We start from the raw sequence: 21,775 nt of genomic DNA on the forward strand, positions 1-21,775 counted from the left end.
TCTTTTTAAGCTTAGGGAAATTACATGAGTAACATGGACCTCTATGGCACAGAATTTCACCCCATTCAATACATTAGAAAATAAGTCCTGGATCTACAGAGAACAACACAATGACGGATTGGATTTCTCAAGCCCAATCTTTAGTGGAACAAAGAACAAAGGGCTAAACAAACCTGTTGGTTAACTTGCAGTTCGTTTGCATAATCTGATGCCCTTCTACACACTTCTTATTAAACAAGTAAAGCACAAATTTTAATTTTGCAGGGATACACTCATATTTATTACCTAATGACCTGAATTAAAATGTACTGTCGAACAGGCTGCCCCCACCCTCCCCTCCTCTCCCCCTGCCTCTAATTTCACCCCTGCCGCCTCCTGTCATTCATCTGGTCTCTCCCTCCCTCGCTCTCCTCGCCTGTTCTTCCTCCCTCTTACCCAGAATGCAGCGCTGGCTGAGCAGGCTCAGCTGAGCTATAAAAAGGCATAGCATGGGGGAGGGAGGGCTGCCGTGCAGCAGGAACTGTGCAGACACACACACACGGGGATCCAGGGACAGCAGCCCCTTGCACTGGGATCTAGAGCCACAGCACGAAAGAGAGGTCAGTACAGAGGACAAAGGCTGCATAGAGGAAGAGCAGGCAGGAAATGGCTGGGTGAGGAATAGAGAGATGTCAGAGAGAGAAAGAGTGTGGGCAGGCAGAGTGGGCAGGGCTGTTTGATGGGATGGAGAGGGAGAATAACTGGAGGACTGTTATGGTAAACTGTCATGGTTACTGGTTTCCCGTCAAACTTTGGTTAGTCACACTGTTTCAAATGGTTGACATCAGAAGATCAGGCTATTCTGTTTTGTGCAAAGGCATTTATCTCGTGTGTGTCATGCACAGTGATGGTACTCAATTAGTGACATAACTGTTTTGCTTAGAGATAACCCTTCATTGATTCTTATTTTTATCTCCAGACATTTGGTTTGACATTTCATTGCCAATGGTTTGCCTCCACTCTACACTTACATTTATTAAACATTCTCCTTCACCTACACCCTTTTAAGGGCATTTTCATACAAGCTGCTCTCACCTTTTAATTCCACTGCCTTGATTTTAGCCACAGTAAAAGGTAATTCACAGCTGATTAGCGGCTGAGTGCTGGTGATTCTTGTGAGACGATGGTGCACATTATAGTGAACCAAACCTTGTAATTTAGAACACAAACAGCCGCAGCTAACACTGAATTTATCTCGCTCCATCCTTTCACAAACAACATGGAATATCTCCCACTGCACTGACGTCAAAGGGTCCCCTGTTCTCTCTTAAAGGGACAGTACGTCCAATTCAATTGCAGAATACCTAAGTAACCAACACTGCATGGAGAGAATGTACAAGTAGATCTTGTGCTCAGTTCTGTTTTCACTCCTGTTGCTTCCAGGGGCAGTGAGTGAAAGCTTCATTCCCATGTGCTCTTAGAGAATGGTTGACATGCTATCCCTTAACAGGTGCGGACTGACCGGGTCTTTTTTTAGCTGGGCTGCATGTTAAAAAACAGTAATAAGACATGAGGACGGGACAGGCGATATGTATCAGTATCTCTATATATAATTTCAAGGATTGAATTACAAAAATCACGTTTGAATGTGTCTCCGTCTCCGCTCTCTAAAGCGGCCTTACATTCTGCATTAACGGTGCACTCAGTTGCAAGCTGTTCAATTATTCATTTAGGGATTGGTGCAAACAATATGGATCCAGTCCTATTACAAAATTGATATCCACATATGGCAAAATCCTGTTCAAACATCTTGCCACATTGCCAGCTCTGATACAGTATCTGTTGGGAAATGTATTAGAGCAAAGCCATGCAAGGTTTCACTGCGTATAGTTTCACTTCCATAATTTCATGCAGTATAATGTGTAATTTCTCACACAGAGAGCCATGTAATGTTGTTTGCACAGTATAAGAACAAGAACATGACTTACATGCCAACAACGCAGGGGACCCAGAGGATGGTACCATAATAGGCCAAAGTGGGATTCCCAAACAGGCTCTGTGCTGACTCAGATGCCAACCTCCTAGTGACCTTTACACAGACCACTGGGTTAATGGCTGATGACATAAAACTCGACACCTGAGAAGCAGCACAACCAGTACCGAGGAGCATCGCGAGTGAGAATCAGAGAACAAGCTGATAACTTTTCCAGCTTCGGTGTGTACTCTGCTAGAGTATATCTTCGTGTTAGCGCTAGACATATAGAACTCTGTCATCTGGAACATGTACACTGCAGCCATAATTTTTTTTCCCTCCGCAGCAGTATTGCTACAGTGATACATACAAACAGGTGGCAAATGAATGGAAAAACCAACATGAAGTTTTAAATGATTCACATCATTCACAGCTATTCCTCGTGCCGTGTGGATGGCCACATTGTATCCTGGAAGACACCACTGTTTTTCCTCACATATCTATCTATCAAATGCGTGCTGTTGATCACAATTTACGACCCTATGTGCAGACGTCGCTTTAGCCACTGTTCCTATTGAAACACTGGCCAGTTGAACAGTCTGTGTGACCGAAGCTCCTGCCATCTCTGCCCCAACAATGAACGCTCTTTCAATGTCACTTAGATCTTCTTCTCTAGCCATCTTGATACATAATCAAAATCATCTGAGCCTAATCAGCATTTTTATACATGATGCCACAGAGCAGAGAACATTGGATGTTAATTGCTTAATTGCGCGGAAGCATCTGAATTCGTTATATTTCTCTAATCGTTTATTGAGGTTTTTAATTTACTGTCTATATCATCACCTTACCAATATTATACATTCCTTAAAGGGCCAGTGTGTAGGATAGGATTTAGTGCCATCTACCTGTGAGGCTGCAGATTGCAACAAACTGAATACCCCTCCCCCCACCCCTCCCTTTCTAAGCATGTAGGAGAAGCTGTAGCGGCTCTACATGCAGTAGCCCATTCTAGGCTACTGTAGAAACATGGCGGTGCAACATGATGTGCTCCATGGAAGAGGACCCGCTCCCTATGTAGATATAAAGGGCTCATTCTAAGCTAACAAAAACACAACAATTTTTATTTTCAGGTGATTATACACTAATGAAAACTTTGAATATTATATTTCATTTTTGCCAACAGATCCTCCTTGATCCTACACACTGGTCCTTTAAAGCCTTTTTGTCAATCCGGCTCTAACAGACTTGTTTGAATAGCAGGAGTGTGCCAGTGAGGAAACAGCCACACTGTCACAAGCTCAAGCTCAAGTCTTGAAACACAAAATATTCAGACTATTCAAACCGTAGCTTGAGACAGACCAGCTGCTTTTCAGGTTACTCGACTAGCATGTGTGTGTGACGTAAGTAAACCGGTGTGGGGTATGCATAACTGTATGGAAAGGTGAAAATCACTATGACATAAGAATAAATATAGATGGTTTGTACTGTATAGTATTTGGCCTGTGAGAGCCTCCCTATAGTCAAAGTGGTTGCAAAACTGGGTGGTTATTTTCACACCTAGCAAATGTTAAAGTTATTTAAAGTTCTTTCAAACACACCCATTTCCAACCCATGCACATGACACAGACAAGCAGCTACTTGAGGATATCTATTTACACATGGCCCAATGGCTAACCCAATGTCCTTCCGCATTCTTCTCTTTACTGTTTCTAAGTGAGTTAAAAGAGAGGTGTAAACAGGAAACTCTATGGCCTTTTCTTCTTTAGATATATTCATCACTATTAATAGCGACATAGAAGGCATTCCTGTGCAAGTCAAATGTTGAGGGACAAGAATTAATCTTAGTCTGAATTGGCAGCTTTGAATAACAACACTTGCTACAGTCAGAAGCTCCTACTGTCCCAAAACAGGTCGGCCGACTCCCCAGGAAGTCACAGGTTCTCATTGTTTCTCAGCACCACAGGAGGAAAAAATAGAATTTAATTACTGGTGAAGGGTTTCAATGGGGTTGCTATTGAAATTTGATCACTGTACAGACATACTGTAAAAGCTACGTAGTATTCTTAGGCTCAATATAAATTAAATGCAGCCACATTGTACAGTCTCTATTAATAAAAACATAAAATAGTATACCCAATTGCTCATGCTTGAAATATTTGGAGTGATGTATATGTATACAACACTGACAATAACATTACCAGCAATACTAATGCTACTGCCAGTGCTGATGCTTCTATGGGTTTGTGAGTTAGAAAGTTTGCAGCTGAAGGGTGACAAGTCTACAATGAGCAGGCTACTGCCATAGAAGTGTGTTTCCTGTTAACACCGCATAGTGTTATCGTGCAGCAAAGTATTTTTGTATTTCATGGAGTGTTGCAGATACAGCAAATAATTATATGACCTTAATTAATTCAAAGGTGGTGGAGCAATTCGAGGTGGGAAAGAATTTATTTGCTTCATTCAGAATTAATACTTGATAAACTATCAAATTCTTGATCATCAAAGTGCCAGCTGTGTATTTTTTGTTTTTTATTTTTTATTTTTTTTGACAGTGACATTAATCACAGCCTTAACACGGAGCCTTGTCCAGCCACTCATTGTCCACTCTTCTCACAACAGAGTGTCAGTTTATAATGGATTACCTACTGAGATTATCTTGCTGTCATATTATCTGCTCTAGTGAATTTATTTGCATTTCTTTGTCCTTCTCTGCCTTTCAGTTGAAAGACTACACTCATCTAACACAACACAATGGCAGGTAAATAACTATATATGTTTGTGTAAGATTGTCAACACTTTATCAATGACCATTTAATGATGTGGAAATGTTCTGTTGTATTTCTATGATCAGTCTGGTGGAGTTTGAGAAAGGCAGAGGCAGGCTTGCTGTGTTTTCTTGTACTCTGCTGCCATCTTCTGGCGATTTTTGAGAATACAGTGGAATTCTGACATTTTACATTTAAGGATACTGCACTTCGACACGGTTTTCCATTTTCACTGAGAAATGAATTGATAAGATATGGCATTTACTTAACAAGACAAATATTTTATTATGATACGATATTCACACAAAATACAATGTAAATAAGATAGTTAATACAATATAGTATAAAAAAAAAACAACCAAATAAGTCCAAATTCTGTGTTTTCTTTTCATTTTCTGCAAATTTGTTAGATTTACAACTGAGACTTTTCTTGTAGGTTCCTGTGAACAGTTATACCTGCATATATAACATTCTTAAGTGACAACAGTTGCCTGGCAACACTGTTTGAGTAATAGCGCATACCTGAACAGTCAAAACAGTGTGGTGGACCAGGCGACTCCGTACATTGCAACTTAAAAAAATGGGAAATACATGTACCACTGATTCCATATCTCAAGACGGTTTGTTAAAAGAAACCTTTTCCTTGTGAATTTAACTTTTTGTTAGACAAGAAGAAGCTTTACCTCTTCACACATTTGGACTAAACTCTCTTGTTCACTGATATTTCAGACAAAATTAAAGATGCCAAGATCATCTTTGTTGTGGGTGAGTACAGTCAGTCTGAATATTGTCTCATTTTTTAGCAGCAAGACGTTTAACCACTAGCAGCTATCGCCCTCATATTACAATAATGCGTTTGGTCTTTCCTTTTCAGGTGGGCCTGGCTCTGGGAAGGGCACCCAGTGCGAGAAGGTAGTTGCAAAGTATGGCTACACCCACCTGTCATCTGGGGATCTGCTCCGTGCTGAGGTGGCTTCTGGCTCTGAGAGGGGCAAGCAGCTCCAGGCCATCATGCAGAAGGGAGAGCTTGTGCCCCTGGTAAGACAGGGACCTGTAATTTTATTTGATAAAAATATTGTTTTTATCCTTTGCCACTTGTACTTATAAGTAAAAGGGTTGTGCAGTAGCAAGGAAAACTAGTGCATGTATGAGATGAAAGTGATAGTTCGGGTTATCTGATGGGGTACTCCCAGCTGCTTCTCTAAACTGGCAGTGCACTGATCCTAATCTACTGCTGGCAACACACTGACTGTATAATTACCTCACACAACCCCATGTCAAATAACCCGAACTATCACTTTAAAATATGCACTCTAAGTTATTTTCTGCCCAAAGTGCTATATCATGCTGTGAGGGTTGGTCATAATATTTCGCGGCTGCTTGCAGGACACAGTCTTAGACATGATTAAGGATGCCATGATTGCCAAGGCTGATGTCTCCAAGGGCTTCCTTATTGATGGCTACCCCCGTGAGGTGAAGCAGGGCGAGGAGTTTGAGAAGAAGGTAGGAGAGGGCATGCGATTTTGGGGTCTATAATTCATCCCTGCAACAGTGGAAACAAGCCTAAATCATTAAACTGTCTTTGATCCCAGATTGGCAAACCCTGCCTGCTGCTGTACGTTGACGCAAAATCAGAGACCATGGTCAAGAGGCTTTTGAAGCGTGGTGAGACCAGCGGCCGTTCTGATGATAATGAGGAGACCATTAAGAAGCGCCTGGACTTGTATTACAAAGCAACTGAGCCAGTCATTGCCTTTTATGAGAGCCGTGGTATTGTGAGGAAGGTGAGTGTATGACTGCTCTGCTCGGTGAAGACTGAAAAATTAAATCTGTGAAATCTAACATAACATATTTTTAAATATGGTGTGGTGTTGCTTTCTCTAGGTCGACTCTGAGCTGGCAGTGGATGAAGTCTTCAGCCAAGTGTGCAAGGCTATTGATGCACTGAAGTAAAACAACATGACTAGATGAGCTGTGTGTGGTTGTTGTTGTTTGATTTGTTATTTTCTCTGTGTCAGTTTCATAAGGACAAAACATGAACAACAACAGGAATAATACTGGTTCCACTCAGCTTGGTTAAAAAACAGAATCCCCCCCTCCCAAAAAAAAAAACAAAAACAAAAAAAAAACAAAAAACTGAAGGCCATTAAGGATCAAAGATGCCTTAACTCCACTTCTAATCCAGCAATACAAATCTACAGTTTTAAGGTCACACAACAATGAATCTGCCAAAGGCAGCATCTGGAAATCCATTTGTTTCTTCATAGTCTTTCCAGTCTTGCCTCCATTCTGTGCTTAATATATATCCAAGTGACATGTCAAAAGCTACTGTATACGGGAGGTGTCAACCATCTCCCAACCTTTAAGGCACCATGCTCACTCTGGTGCTAACCTGCACTTTACACAATCCTTTCCCCTTCTCTAACCCTGCCATATAGAGTCCATCCAGAGGTCATGGGGAAATGATAGACTCCTTCCTGATTGTGCCGATGTGCAGTGGCAGAGATCACCCACTGTGGAAAACAATCATTTATATTAATCCATTTATATCAATGTTTAAAGCACAGAAACTTTATAGTTTTTCATCAAGATGTACATGTAACATTGGTGTCCATAAAGAAGTATATGTAAAAAAGAAAAAAAGAAAAAAGTGAATTAAAGTATAAGGGAAATACAGAATTTGAAATTAATTTATTAGTGGTGGCTGTGTATATATTTAAAAGAAGCACTTTCCAAGCATTGACATTGTTGACAGTCTTAATTTCTCAACTGACATTGAGGACTTCTGAACAAACTCACGCTGTAACACACACATAAACAACACTTCCAAGTTGAAAAAGGAAACATTTTTCTTTTTCAGAGAGCATGTAGACACAACAGGATACAGGACACGCTGCTGCAGCCATAGCTCATTACTGTTATTATAACTTTTCCATTGAGCCCGTGATGATCAACAGGTCTTCCTTTACCTCTCACCTTCCTCAAACACACACACAGACACACACACTAAAACACACATACACACACTTCCAGTTCGGCTAAGCAAACGCTGCAACAGGTATCCGGACTACCCTCCAAGGAGACCTCTGATCATGACTCTGCGCTGTAGGGATGTGGAAGAGGAAAACAGGCTTCTGAAGGGGGACAGGATGTGTCTGTCGGAAAGTCAATCAAGAAAAGGCGTCTGTAAGCACTTTCATAAAGTCATCGAGGATGCTGCTTGAATGCTAGGAATGCTGCGCTTACCTCATGAAGGTGCAAAACAAGGCTGAAGAAGGGAGGCGGCAGTGGAATTTATCACGTACAACAGAGAGAGAGAGAAGGACAGAGACATGTCTAAGCCTGCGTGTCACTGTGCGCTGCAGTCCAGGGGTCGCAACTTAAGTTTAACCTGTTATGAATGAAGTGAAAGGGTCACTCTTCAACTGTCATGTGCAGAATATTTGAGCAGACAAGACAACTGAAAATTCAGTTCGCTGGTGATAGTATCACAGAAAAAAATGTTTCAATTTGGTCTAATTTCTCATCTCATCCCTCGCCCACCCTGTGCATCTAGTCTTCATGATTGAATTGAGACCCTACAAAACAGGAAAATATATTCATTTTGGATCCCTGGAACACAGTACATATTCATTACACCATCATTCGGTGAAGGAAATATGGACGAGCGGCCAACTAAATTGTAAACCTCCAGGGAAAAACGCTGCATTCAATCAAATGAGGAGCATTTATTCATTCATCACACACACACAGATGTCAACAAAATAATTTATTGTCCATCTGCCTCTTTGAAATAGGCTTAATGACCATGGAGATGGGTTGATAAGGCAGATAATATGAACCTGCATGCTATATGATTGTATGTGCACTTACTGCAGCAGCAGAGCCTGATGTAATTACAAGGAAAGTAGTGTGAACGCAGCTATTAATATCACGTATCAGTTTGGTATCACTTGTGTGGGAAAAGGGTCATTTGTCAGTAAGGCTGGTAATACAAAAATGGATCAGATGGAAAACATACTGTGAAGGCTCAAAAACAAAACAAAACAAAAAAAACCAAAAAAAAAAAAATCATGGCTTGTTGCAGACATACTGAATGTATGAATACTGTATGCATGCATGCGTGATGTATGCATGCATACATAGTGCTTTTGTTTCTGCTGTGCTCTGACTGTGTCAGAATGAAAAAAAAGGGTGGTCTTTTTTGGTCTTTATTTTGGTGGTCCGAAAATGCACTACATGAAGAGTCGATGAATAAAGGCAACCTGGACGTGCAGTCTCTCATGGGGGCTACCATCCTTCTGAGGGTGATACAGGAACACTTACAGCTTTAGACATGCCTTGCTTGCCGGGAAAATAACAGCTTTTCTAGACTGTCGCAGGCAAGTACATGTGGCGTTGCGACTCTAATATAAAATTAACCAGATCCACTCCACTTAACTGAATCCTAACTGCACTTTCCAGCAAAAACCCCAAATCACATTCAAGAGTGAGATATGATTTCGCAAATAGCTTGTGTCTATAATGAGGGCCTTGTCAATTAGCCGCCTTTAAATGACTTTGTAAGGCTGACAGGCTTCTGCTCATCTAGTATCAGTCTTGAATATTACTGCTCCAAGGCCATGCGCCAGATCCCCCCGTGGAGTACGATAAGGAAACAAGTAAGCTGGCGCATACTCTTTATTCTCTCTCTCTCTCTCCTCTGCCATGGACTGCGGCAGGCTGGCTGGCTGGCACCACAGAGACCCAGTGGCACCGCGCGGGAACCAACGTCAACCTGTGATGAAAGACGATGGCCGATTGTTTCCTGTTATTGAAACACTACTCATGGGTGGGGATGGAGAGAGTCGGGGGTGGGCTCCAATAAAAAAAACGGGAAAGCCATTGAAGGGAGTGCTACTGTAGAAGTGTCCTTTGGCCAGCTTCAGATGTGATGGAGTAGCTTAAATGAATGCCAACTGTGACATATGCCTCGGCTATTAAATCCAAGCCATGCAAAATGCTAGAGGATTGTGGTCGTTTAATTAACAAAGAATACGAGTAGTGCAAAAGTGTCTCTACTTAATGTTGTATCCCATGAGCATTTCTTTGTTCATGCTGCCTGAAGGAATGAGGTCAAGGCAAGTTCACTGTCAACAGGCAGAATATAATTTAGTCTCAGAAAACAAGCCTATGTGCATGACTGCATCTACTGCACTGTGGGTTTGTAGCACTCTACTCAAAAAGTCATTAAGCAGCGATGACGTGTATTCATGGAGTAAAGTTTGAGTGCACATGAAACTCAATTTAGAATTATTGACATATGTATTCTTTATTTATTTATTCTTTTTTTTTCTTGTGCGCGCTATATTTAAATGGATTAAAGCGGCGATCATGATTTTGATTTGTGTGATGCATGGTCATGGCATGTTCCTGAATCATAAATTCAGTGTGTGGGAAAGGAAAGAGATAAGCTTCACTTCAAAGAGTCCTTTCAACTTTTTTTTCCTTCTCTAATATCAGGACAAGGACAAATGTAACTGAAGGGCTTCACTGGCTTTTGTCACTGAATTGAGAATGGAAGAGAGACAGAGCACCAGTGCTGTTCCAGCCAACAACACGTGACGCACATTTAGACCCAAAGCAGAGAAAGAAGGAAACAGAGAGAGACAGACAAGAGTTGCCGTTTGTATAATTTTCTTTGCTACAGCAATTATTCTAAATGCTTCTGTACCATTGTTAAACTCTGGTCTACAGTATATGTCTCCTCTGCCTGGAGTTGATTTGATGGGATGATGACTCCTCTGGGTCTGTTCTGTACAGAAGGATGTTGTGTCTACTCTTTTTTTCCAGTCTATTTTTTTCCTCACAAAGTGGTAGTGGTGCAGCAGCCAGAGATAAATGCTGTTCCTTCAGGAGAAGCTTCTGCTATCTCTCGCTGTCAGGTTTAATCGGGTAAAACAAATTAACCAATAATTAAGACCAAAACATAATGTTTTTTTATATAAAGTTAAAAATATGATATGAAATATTTAAAAAGCTCTAATTTCTGCAGTGAGGGGTTGTTGGGCAGAGTGTACAATTCATAACAAATAACACTAACATCCAGTGAGTACATAGCCTGTATATGTAATTGTGTTTGACTTTGAATGGTTGATCCACTAACCCATGATAGATACACATACAGTCTGAGCTCGATAGGCCAGTCACATTGTTATTTTAAATAATAAACTCACTGAATCAAACTTACAGCAGACATTTTGGCATGGTAACAGAATAAACGCAGGTGTAACTGATAACATTTAAAAGTGACTGTGTTCCATGTATTTATTTGAGCTACAGCAGCTCCAGGGTGCTAGGGGTTGCACATGCTGGCTCACCGACAGGCCTTGCAGGGACACTTGAAGGAACCGATCCATTGTCCGTGAAATTTGTTCCACCTGTGCTTTTTCCTGTTATGACAGTTCAAATTGACAAACTATAATTCTGTGGAAACGTCTGTGCGTGCCGGCTCACTAACTATGTTTCCATCCACCTGTTCAGATGTGCATTTCAATAAAATCTTAAAGAAAGAAAAAAAAAAAAAAACTCCTGTAATGGAGACGCTGGAATTTGTTTTTACAAGTTTTTATATTTGGCTGAGGTGGAAAAGGTGGTGTGTCGCAAAACGTGATAAATGGAAACAAACGTAGCAAATGAGATCATGACGGACATGGAGCATGTGAGTGAAGCATTAGCTCAACTAAAGAGACAAATTAATACATGAAATAAACACACATTTAATGCCATAATTCAATCACATTTTCCACGAAGTTCAGCTCTTCTGTTATGACAGCTCTAAAGTTATCTCCTTGAGCCACATTCCTCTGCAATTATCTTAATGACATCAGACTAATGTTTTTAGTGACACCTGTGTTTTTCCCGCTATGACAAATCAAAATGTCTGCATAAAAAAAGACATTTGACAGACAATTGACATGTTGTTCATTTTCCTGTTGCAACTGTCAAACTTAAACAATTATCATTTATTAGTGCCGTGTCTGAAAACACTACTTTATTCATTCATTTACTTCTCCCACTATAACAGACCCTGGTGGGCAATAAATCAAGATGTTACCTACTTATGACTCATCGCCAATTTCTGTCATCACTGATAGACATACGGCCCCATAATGATGTTTTTTACATCAATGCATTGTGGGGCGGAAAATAGTGTGCACAAGAATGGCACCTGTAATGGCACCTGTTAACTGAAAACAGGTAAATAATTTTCACTAAACTTCATAATATTTAGAAATTATGCATCAATTTCCTAAGTATAGACCATAAAATATAGCATTGACCTTTAACTGACAATAGGTGAATGATTTCCATAATAGCACTGTAATTGCCTCCTTAAGGCATAACTGCTAAAACTCACTTTCACATTACCACAGTAGGTTATATCTGAGTGTGAGGACCATATGTGAACAGGAATATGTAAATAAAAAAAAAAAAGAAAAAAATAGAAAATGATAGTAAATACCATAAAATGAGCAAAAAGTGCAGCACTCACAGTGCTGCATCATGGGAACATGGTATCAGCTCAGGGAAGCTTGGAGTTGATTACAGAGGTATCAGCAGATAGATGTAAATCAGAGGAAGAACATGGTTGGGCTGCAGCAACATGAGCACAATAAGTACAACACACCTATTGAGCCAGCTGTTCTCATCAGTGTCAGTGCTGCTGTCATTTAACCTGTTTTACACTGTCATGCGTCGTGCTGTGTTATGTAGCAAGTTTGTCACGTGTGGCGCAGATGAAAAGCTGGAAAAGCCTCTGCAAACACATACGTACAATTGTGTTTTCTCTAAGGCGTACATTTTGCAAGATTATTGTGTATACGTGCGGACCACATCACAGTCACATTCTAACCACACATTAAAAATATATTTTAACACAAAACGATGACATTGATATTTGGCAGAAAGGAGCACAACAAAATCACATGGAAAAGAGTGAATTGTAGCCTTACAACAGTATTGCACTTTCCATCATCACACTATGGATCACAATTAAAAGATATCTACCAAAACCTTGATGACAACAATGTTAGGATATTACTAATACTAATATGTGACTGGAATTCTGTTGGAAATTCAGATTTCAAATAAAACTATTATGACTCATGAACTGTCATATCCTTTGCGGTAAAACCCTAGTTATTTTATCCACCCTCTTTCTAAATATCCAAATGTCAGTCCACATTGGAAAGAATTTCCAGAGTTGAAATTTAAACAAGTAAAACCAGTAATTTTCCATCAGTCATCGTTATCATCATTCTATGGGTCAGTTTTATCCTTGATATTAAATACATGATAATTGTTTTCTGCTTTCTGATCTAACAATGTCCAAACGTAGTTGGTTTTCTGTTCACAGAGAGAAATACTTTTTGGGTTTAAAAGAACTGCTCCAGATTTTAGGAGATACACTCATGCTGCTTTCTTCCCAACAGGTAGGACCTAAGTAAGGTGGTTGATAGCTCTCAGACGTGTCTCAGTTAAATATATATACTGATGTTACAGTCATGACACGTCTTAGCAAAAAGATTGAAAGCAAGGAGAACAACCAAGATTAGATATGCTAATCAGGAGGAGACAATCTCCTTATCGCGAGATCAGTAATATGGATGCTGTTATTATGATATCATTTTTGCCCGTGTGTGCTCACATTTCTTAAAATCAAACATGCCGAATTAGCTACTAACTGACCATTATTTTTCCCGTGTAGCTCCACCATTGGAGAACTACGATGAATTACTTTCAGAGGAACGAGATCTTAAAAACCTGAAAAATCTTAGGCAACTTCTGACGCGTTCCTGTTCCAGTGGACATAGATGCAAAACCTCCACAGAAAATGACAATAAAAGTACATCACATTAGCAGAGTTGAGATTTACTGGTAGTCTAATTTTTTTTTAAACAGACCCCGTGTTGACCGGATAAGACAATGCATGACAGGGGCAGCACTAACCAGGAAAAAAAAAAAAAAAAAAAAAAAAAAAAAGGGGCCGGTGGGAGGGGTACTGAAGTAAATCCGCACCGCCCAGGCTACACAAAAAGTTTGGAAAGTCCTGACACCGTTACACCGCTGAGTGCAGCCACATCCTCGCCTGTGGATTATCAAGCCTGGCTTACTGAAGAGAGCCAACCGATCTGAAAAGTAAGCTCTGTGATTCATAACTTTGTGTTCGCTTTTATAGGCTAGCGCCTCAGGGATGTTCGGTCCATTTTATTTCCCTTGCAGCCTAGAGGGCAGTAAGTTAGACACACTCTTCCCTCAATCCACTAGTCCGTTTTATGTCTGCTATGAAGAAGTTTAACATGCTGATACTCAGGTTGAATTACTTCTGTTTGAGCGTGAAAACAAGGACCAACAGCTATTTCGTCTCATTTGTTTCATCATTATTAGTTTATTAGTAATCATCAATGGACTCAGTTGCTTCATCTGTTAAGCCTATTTCATTTACTTCCCAAGAACACTTTTAGGATTTGTCTTGTTAGGCAGAGACGTCTCTCTCTTACAGTAAGAAGAGTCGGGAAATAACGTGACTTTTTTTTTTTTTTTTTTTTTTTGTGTGTTTTCCTTTGGAAATCCATAAACAGTTTACACAGGCTCTTCCTCTCCCTCTATATGAATCATATAACAAGAGCAAGTCTCCGTCTTATCTGATCTCGGCATTGTGATTTTATTTAAAGAAAGCCATGTCGTAGTGCTTCCTGAAACAGTCGGCCAGAAGTTAGTGACCACCAGATAACCCTTAGGTTCTGACCCTCATTGTGCACATGGAAGAGGGAGAGAAATATTGTGGGATCGCTTCAGGAAGAAAACCCCTGTCATCCCCCTGAAGGAATTTACAGGTTTCAGCAACATTTCCCTCCCCGTTAGGTTGTGCAATGCCCCTCATGTGTTCTCGGCTGTCTTGTCCAGCAATAACTTCACCACTAGTCATCAATAATTATGACCATATGTGTGGTTAATCGGCATCAGAGAATATATTTGTGTTATAGCCTTTTAATGGCACAGTCTCGGATTATAGGAGATAGATTTGCATACAATACTTGTTTTGATAATGGGATTTGCTTGAGTTAGTCACATCCTTCAACCATCACATCTCTGCTTCCCCCCCCCCCCCGACCTGTCGACCTTTGCAGACTGGAATTTGCCTGCTCCTCCGCTGACACAGTCATTGCTGCTCTGCTGCTAGACAAGGACACTTCAGCCACCTCCCGAGAACCTTCACACCCCAGAGACCCAGACTCACCCTCTACCAACACCTGAAACTTAAATTTAGCAGACATGGAGGGTCACATGGCGCGGTTTGCCCTGCTTCTGTGCATCACTGTTGCAGCCTCTGGTAAGCTTCCCAACTGATATTTGATACGTTACGGGATTTTCATGCTAGACCATGCATTAGACAGGCCTCCGGGGCATGTTTCTGTCAAACTGAAGTTCAAGGGAAGATATTTTAATCTTGTCTTGTCCTCTGTTCTGACGTCACTTCGTTCTCAAGACGTAAAACGGCATTATTTGCTCCTGTTCTTCCTTGAATGCCTCATCAGGATTTCACAGTTGGTCTGGTAGAGAAAGGTTATGTACAAAATAGTTGCTGTGGAGTCTCTTGGCTTGAATGATGGTTTATCCCCCTTGTTACATACAACATTTGATTAGAACAAGAGCTAAGTTGAAAACCAGAGTTCCTCCAGATGGTTTTCAGACTACTGAACCATTGAGTCACACTGGGAGGCTTTTGATGGTGAAATCTTTCAGTTCAGTTTTAGCGGTAAAAGAATGTCTTCCTCGAGGACAGTCCAGAAACAAGAAACAAAAAAAAACCAAAAACATTGAGCTCAGAGATTTAATGCGACCACCCTCTGTTGGCCCCCTCTAACACTTCCAGTTGCTGTCTGTGACTGACCATATCAAATTCAAACCTGTAATCCCTACAAGGTGGCTAAGGGAGCTGAAACCCTGCCTGTGCCCTCAGGCCGTAATCCAGCCTGATGCTCTTACCAGTGCGGTGCACTGCTGCTACTGGGTGTTTGGGTCTGACTTCCCTGCAGCAATCTGGCACATGAGGGTGGCCACATGGATTTCAACTAATAATAAAAGCAATGCTAATATAGCTTGTTATTTGATTTCATTCAGTTTAGTGCACATATCATAATATAATGATCCAAGTCTATTGATTTGATTTAAAACATATCAATATCAAAAGTGCATTGTTAGACACGTTTAGTTACAGACATTGTTTTTTTTTTCCAGATGGCTCATATAGTTCTAAATATGTTTGGTGGTTTTACTTTTACAGGTTAGTTTAGTTTACAGTACATCAGCTTTGATCTGTGTCAACTGTCTGACAGCACTAAACTGTGAGATGTAAAAATGATAAACTAAGCTTGTCCACATTCATTTTTCAATGCTTGAAGGTGAAACAACCGCTTCAGTGCCAAATAACCTCTTTATACTCTGGGTCCTTAAACATACACCAGGAAAATAAACTGGCATTTCCAATGCACTTTTTAAATAAGGCAAAGTGGCCTTGGCAAGCATACATCACCTTTAAGATTATGTGCCAGAAAAACAAGCCTGTTCACTGAATCTGGCTTCAGCGCTGACCTACTGTATGACAAATCACAATATTGCCACAAGTGCTAAACACCCTCTCAGCAGGGGTGCTGGTGGCAGGGATACGGAGGTATTTTTTGGCCAACTGGCAGACGTGCAGAGAGTTGACCTCGTGTAGCTTCCACTGCAGGGGATCAGTCTCGCTGTCTACTGGCGGAGCCTTAATTGCCTCTGTGACACATGCTCCTGTACTCGCTACCTTTTTATTTATCTCCTGAAAGAGGTTCAGAGAATTTTTCTATTTCCTCTTATTTCTGCATCCGCTGCAGCAGCTTTAGGAGAAGGCCCAGAGGGAGCTGTGACACCCATCTCAGACAGCAGGCTACTCTGACCCCGCATACTGAATGTTGACGCATTAATCAAAACATTGGTGTGACACGTATGGGTTTGTCTATCTTTTTATTATTTACTCGTCATCATATAGTCCAGTATTGTCTTATTAATTTGTCATTTTCTCTGACACTGTCTCCTGGGCTTAGCTCTGTGCTGTTGTTGAACAAATGAAGCACAAACATCAGGCTGACTACAGCTGACAGTACGTTCTATGTGAAATCAAATTTACACATTGCCAGACTGGATACGGCTCGGTGAAAAAAAAAAAAAATACAGAACCCATATTTTCGCTGGGATTCGAGGGCTGTTTGTTTTTAACAGCATCCATGCCAGCTGCAAGTCACCGTGTGAGCAGACACAATGTGAAAGTTCCTCAAAAGAAGAAGTAAACAAAGAAAAAGTGCAAGTAAATCCAAAATAGCCTGCAGCCTGCAACAAATCCCATGACACTCTTGGCCTGTTACAGACATGGTATACTGAGTTTTGCTTGAGCTCAGCTTTACTTGAGATGTATTTAAACTTTTGACATGTTTGACCCACTATCACCTCCCTGATATCAGGATTATTAAACCTGTGATGTCTGAGGCGTGGTTTGAATAGACAGCATCTATTAAGTTGAAATAGAGTTAAAGTAACCCAAACACTCCATGGCCTGTGTTCTGTTGTGTGTTCTGATTGTGTAATGATCACTGATAAATAGATGAACTGGTGTTGTCTAGTCTTCACATGGAAACAGTTAGTCAGGAATGTGACACATACAGGCTGTTGCTTAATTCTTAATGTTCCCACTGCCTTATGAATACCCTGTAGAGTTGCTTTAATATTATTCAATTAAAATTTAAACACTCAATAGTTGAATCAAAATGCTGGATTGCTCGCAGCCTTCTCTGAATACATCAGAGTAATACTGTGGTTACCTTATTAAGCCCACTTCTTTAGTTCCAGCAGTGGCTTTCAGTCTGCCTCTCTCGAGCTGGAGGCAAAAGGACCCAGACACAACCTTTAATCTTACCCTGAAATTTGACGGACACAGATACATTCTGTCATGAGATCCTGTTTTCCTCAGCTCTGGATTATTTAGGAAATCAACCCCTGCCTACGTCTTTCACACCCAGAGAAGATGATCTCTGCTTTCACCTTGCAGCTTGATTATTAAAATTCCCTGTGTGTTGGGATCAGTCAGGCCTCTCTGTCTTGTTTGCAGCTCATCCGTAATCTCTGGATAGACCTCTGTCAGGCTCCAGTAAAACAGACAACATCACACCAGTCTTAGTTTCACTACACTGCCTCCCTGTGTGGTTAATTGTGTTTAAAATTTTGCTGTTTGTTTTGAAGGCCTTGCTTGGTCCGGCCTATGGGTTTATCTCTGAGCACCTGCGGTGCCACAATTCGTCTAAATCTCTTTAGTCATTTAGTTTAGGGTATTTGTTTGTGCCAAGATCATACAGGCTGTGAAGCCTGTGCAATGGTGGAATTTGTTCCTCCTTTGTGTTGGATCAGCTGAGACCTTCCTTTTTTAATAAAAGATGGCAGAGACTTGCCTTTTTCTCTCAGGCTTCCAACTGTGTTGCCTGTTTTCATTTTTTTGTTTGGACATAACTCTTTTGTTAATCTTGTTTACTCCATTCTGTGAACGCATTGCTGCTATGTAACACCTTGCAAATGTGTTGTTTAAAGGCATTTCATGAAGATAATTTCGGCACCTCTCTGTATGGATGTACATAACTTACTTTTCAATACATGTAACATGCCCTTTAAAAGGGTACTGCAGTGATTTCGTATAATTCTTCCATAAAGTTGGGGTACTAAGTAAATTGGGGATTAAAACAAAAGAATGGTTAAAATTGAAGCATGTGTCATATGTGTCATATGTCCTGACCTTCAGTCTGTTGTTTGCTCCAAAAAATTCCAATATTTCCCATAATCCTACTCAGTAGTGCATTTTAGGAAACTTTATTTGCCTGGTAAACACTCTCATTTTGCAGACCCCAAACCCTCAGTTTGTAACACAGGCTTTTCCAAGCCCAAGCGGAGCTAACCTGAATGAACATCACTGGAGTTATTTTCTCGGAAAGCTCCTCCAGAGTCACAGAAGAAATGTCTAAAGTTTGTGTAGTGCCCTTTTAACGCTTTTAAATCCTATAATTTTAGCATGTGCATATCTTTCCTAGCCAGCATTGGAAGACTGATTGGCCTTTAAAGGACTCTGTCCCCCTAACTGCTTACTACATGAGAAGTACAGTACTTGTATAATCCCTCTTTTGGAGAAGAATTTCATTTTTTTCATTTCCAGACCACTTTATAATGGCAAACACAATAACCACTACCACTTAAGCCAACTTTAGCAGTTGGACACGTAAACAATTATCTATGCGTCTGGCTGAAGTCTTTGTATTTAGTGATTTTATCCACTCTGCGCCCAGCATTTCCTGGCAGGGAAGTAGTGTTGAATATGCCCCCTGCTGCAACAACTTTCCCAGTGGGAGCCAGGCATCATGATGTTAACTGCCAGACCTCCTGCTGCATTTCTGCCTACCCCAGAGTCTCCCTCCACGGGCTGAAGGAAAAGTACAAAAGTGATTAGCGAGCCGCTGGAGGGGGAGGGAGGGCTGTTAGAAAATGGATCTCAAAGAGGGAAAGAGTGCCAGACAGACAGACAGACCAACAGAGATAACAGAATTCATAAAGACTGATTCATGGAGACAGTGAGGGAGTGGGGGGGTCAAATTTTTGCGACTGTCAAAGAGCAGATAAGTGGTTCAGAGGGGAGATGTAGGGAAAGAGAAGTAAATAGGGGATTAAAGAAACAGTGCGATAGGAAAAAGGACAAGACAGATAAAGACGGGGAATTAAATCACAAGATAGACAAAGTGAAAATACAAGATTGTGAGCAATTAAACAAAAGAGAAAGTATTAGAAATACCAAAACTTAAAGACAAATAAATAAATTTGTTCGTTAAAAGAAATGGGGTGTCAGGGATTCGAAAAAAGCAAAGGAAATGGTTGGAGACTACAAAGGCATGCTGTAGTAGAATTAGCCAAAGGCAGAGGAAAAGAAAAAAAAGAAAGACTAAGAAAAAACGTCATGTTAAAAATGGCGTTGAGAGTCAAAACAGTCCACTTCCCCTGTTTTACTGTAGTGAGCCAGCACTGCCTGCAGTCAGACTGGGTGGCAGGGAGACGCGACCACTTGTCGCTGCCTCAGACCGATTTCAATCTCCTTCAGTGTTATGCCCCTCCCAAATAACAATCCATTTCTGACTGCCTCGCTTTTCCTCTGTTTGACTACAGAATGCAGTGCGAGGGAGCCTCACTAACGCTCTGTTCCTCCCCTCTGTTTGTTCCCACATGATTTTCACTGGCTAGCACTTGACTGGTAATCAAGATAGTTTCAGTGTCCAGAGCATCACATAAACGATGATATTTTTGGTGCCCTAAAAAAAACAAAAACAAAAAAAAAACAAAAAACAATTGAATGGTTTGTAGTCTAAGTCTATTTTCAGTTTTTAATGGAGAATCTCATTCTGTTTTAAATAAATCCCAGAACTTATCAGTATTTGTTTTGTATAATACAAACAGGTGAAAATCAGATAGAAACAATTAATCATGGAATCACCAGTTTCAGTATTAGTATTGTTTTATCACTTGGAAAGACTCTGGCTAATCTGCAGCATGCTCAGCAGTTCTTTTGTGTTACCTCCCCATTCCTTTTCTATTACCAGAAACATATTTTAGGCTGTTGTCAGTATAAGAGGACCCTCTTTTCTGTGCATTGTGTTAAATAAGTGTCCTAATGCAGAAAAGGCTGAAAGCAATAACATTTATATACTGTACCTCTATGTTAGATAACTGGTCCTTCTGATGGTATACCCTCAATGGGACACCAGCATTGCTTTCCAGAGCAATCATTCAAGTGCAGGTTTAGGATATCGTCACTGGTCATCAGATGGATTTCAGGCTTTTTGTCAGATCTTGTCTGAATTTCTGCTGAATGTCATCACTGTCTGACTGTGAGGTCTTGCACTCTGTGGCCCAAAGCTTGTCCTGATGCATTTTCATGAGCGTTGAATGGCTCATTAGTAGTGGGTGAGATAAACGCCTCGTCAGCATGGCGACCACTTGTGCCCATGTCAACATGCCTGCTGTCTGCGCAGATAACGCATGGCATTATGTATTCTTATCTTTAGGTCTGTCTGCCTGTGGTTAATCCTGGGATCTGCACAAACACAAGGAATGCACCTGTATATTGAAGGAGAATTTGGAGGGAAAACGGGGTCAGGTGACTCAGCCATGACTTAAAGTCAAAGTATGGTTAAAGAAACCCTCTGGGGGGACTTCAGATCTCTGGCAAAATAAGAAAGTGTTCTGTCTCATATGTCTCTATTTCACTAAAACTTTATTCACTAGTGGTTTAATTAATGACAGCACAGTTAAGCGGGGCAGAATCAGTCCTTTAATCTTCCTTGGCTGAATACTCTTGAACAAAGTGTTCCCAGATAAAATATTCTAAAATGCTTCATGACAAATGAAAAGCCTCTGCTTTGAACTTTTCTCTTGGCACAAAGGAAAACGAAATTTCAACAAACATCATCATTTGTGGAATGAGTACCCCAAATAGCATTTTAGAGAATGCTAATGTAATTTTTCTGGTACCAAGTACTTGGCATTTCTCCTTAAGAGAACATATTATTTGTCTGCATAGACCATGTTGGTTTCTAAAGTGGCCAGTGCTGGACAATGTGCAGTGTGAAGCTGAGTGTTGTGTAATTGCAGAGCCTCCTGATTCAAGGACTGGGTGGGTAGTTTTCCTGTTGATTCAGGTGCCACACCGGTCAATCTGTATTTAGAGAGCTGAAATCTCTCTGATGTCGGACTTTGTTTGTGTGTTCAGTGTGTGTGTGTGCGTGTTCGATGTGATGAGAGAATCCTCCCCGGACACTGGGTTTTTCATTTGCTCATATATCTGTGATATGTCAGAAAGCAGAATATGTGACTCAAAGAAAAAGCCCCGAGACAGCCGACAGATTACTTTAATCTGCTCATATACTGTAACTACCACAAATCCAACAGTCAAACT

General features: G+C 40.7%; 2 protein-coding genes across 4 annotated transcripts in view; both read left to right on the forward strand.

Annotated features, from left to right (window-relative positions):
* Positions 1-485: 485 nt before the first annotated feature.
* On the forward strand, positions 486-6,687 carry ak1 (adenylate kinase 1). Of its 2 annotated transcripts, XM_071466335.1 has the most exons (7): positions 486-599; positions 4,675-4,712; positions 5,449-5,484; positions 5,594-5,757; positions 6,106-6,222; positions 6,312-6,503; positions 6,604-6,687. In XM_071466335.1, the coding sequence occupies exons 2-7, from the start codon at positions 4,706-4,708 to the stop codon at positions 6,670-6,672; spliced, it is 585 nt and encodes a 194-aa protein (XP_071322436.1). In that variant the 5' UTR covers positions 486-599; positions 4,675-4,705; the 3' UTR covers positions 6,673-6,687. The 2 variants fall into 2 exon arrangements, with proteins under 2 accessions (XP_071322436.1, XP_071322435.1); XM_071466334.1 differs by lacking the exons at positions 486-599; positions 4,675-4,712 and adding an exon at positions 5,249-5,339.
* A 7,104-nt stretch (positions 6,688-13,791) lies between these two features.
* eng (endoglin) overlaps positions 13,792-21,775 on the forward strand; it is a 37,765-nt gene continuing 29,781 nt past the window's right edge. The window contains exons 1-2 of one of the 2 annotated variants that reach the window (XM_071465665.1): positions 13,792-13,899; positions 14,892-15,094. In XM_071465665.1, coding sequence (XP_071321766.1) covers positions 15,037-15,094 — 58 coding nt within the window. In that variant the 5' untranslated portion in view covers positions 13,792-13,899; positions 14,892-15,036. Of the gene's footprint in view, positions 13,900-14,891; positions 15,095-21,775 lie in introns of those variants that run through there. The other variant, XM_071465664.1, reaches the window with a different exon arrangement.

Source organism: Trachinotus anak, unplaced genomic scaffold, assembly GCF_046630095.1.
Source record: "Trachinotus anak isolate AG129_WGS33_773 ecotype Australia unplaced genomic scaffold, CSIRO_AGI_Tana_v1 ptg000028l, whole genome shotgun sequence".
In the NCBI taxonomy this organism is placed as follows: domain Eukaryota; kingdom Metazoa; phylum Chordata; class Actinopteri; order Carangiformes; family Carangidae; genus Trachinotus; species Trachinotus anak.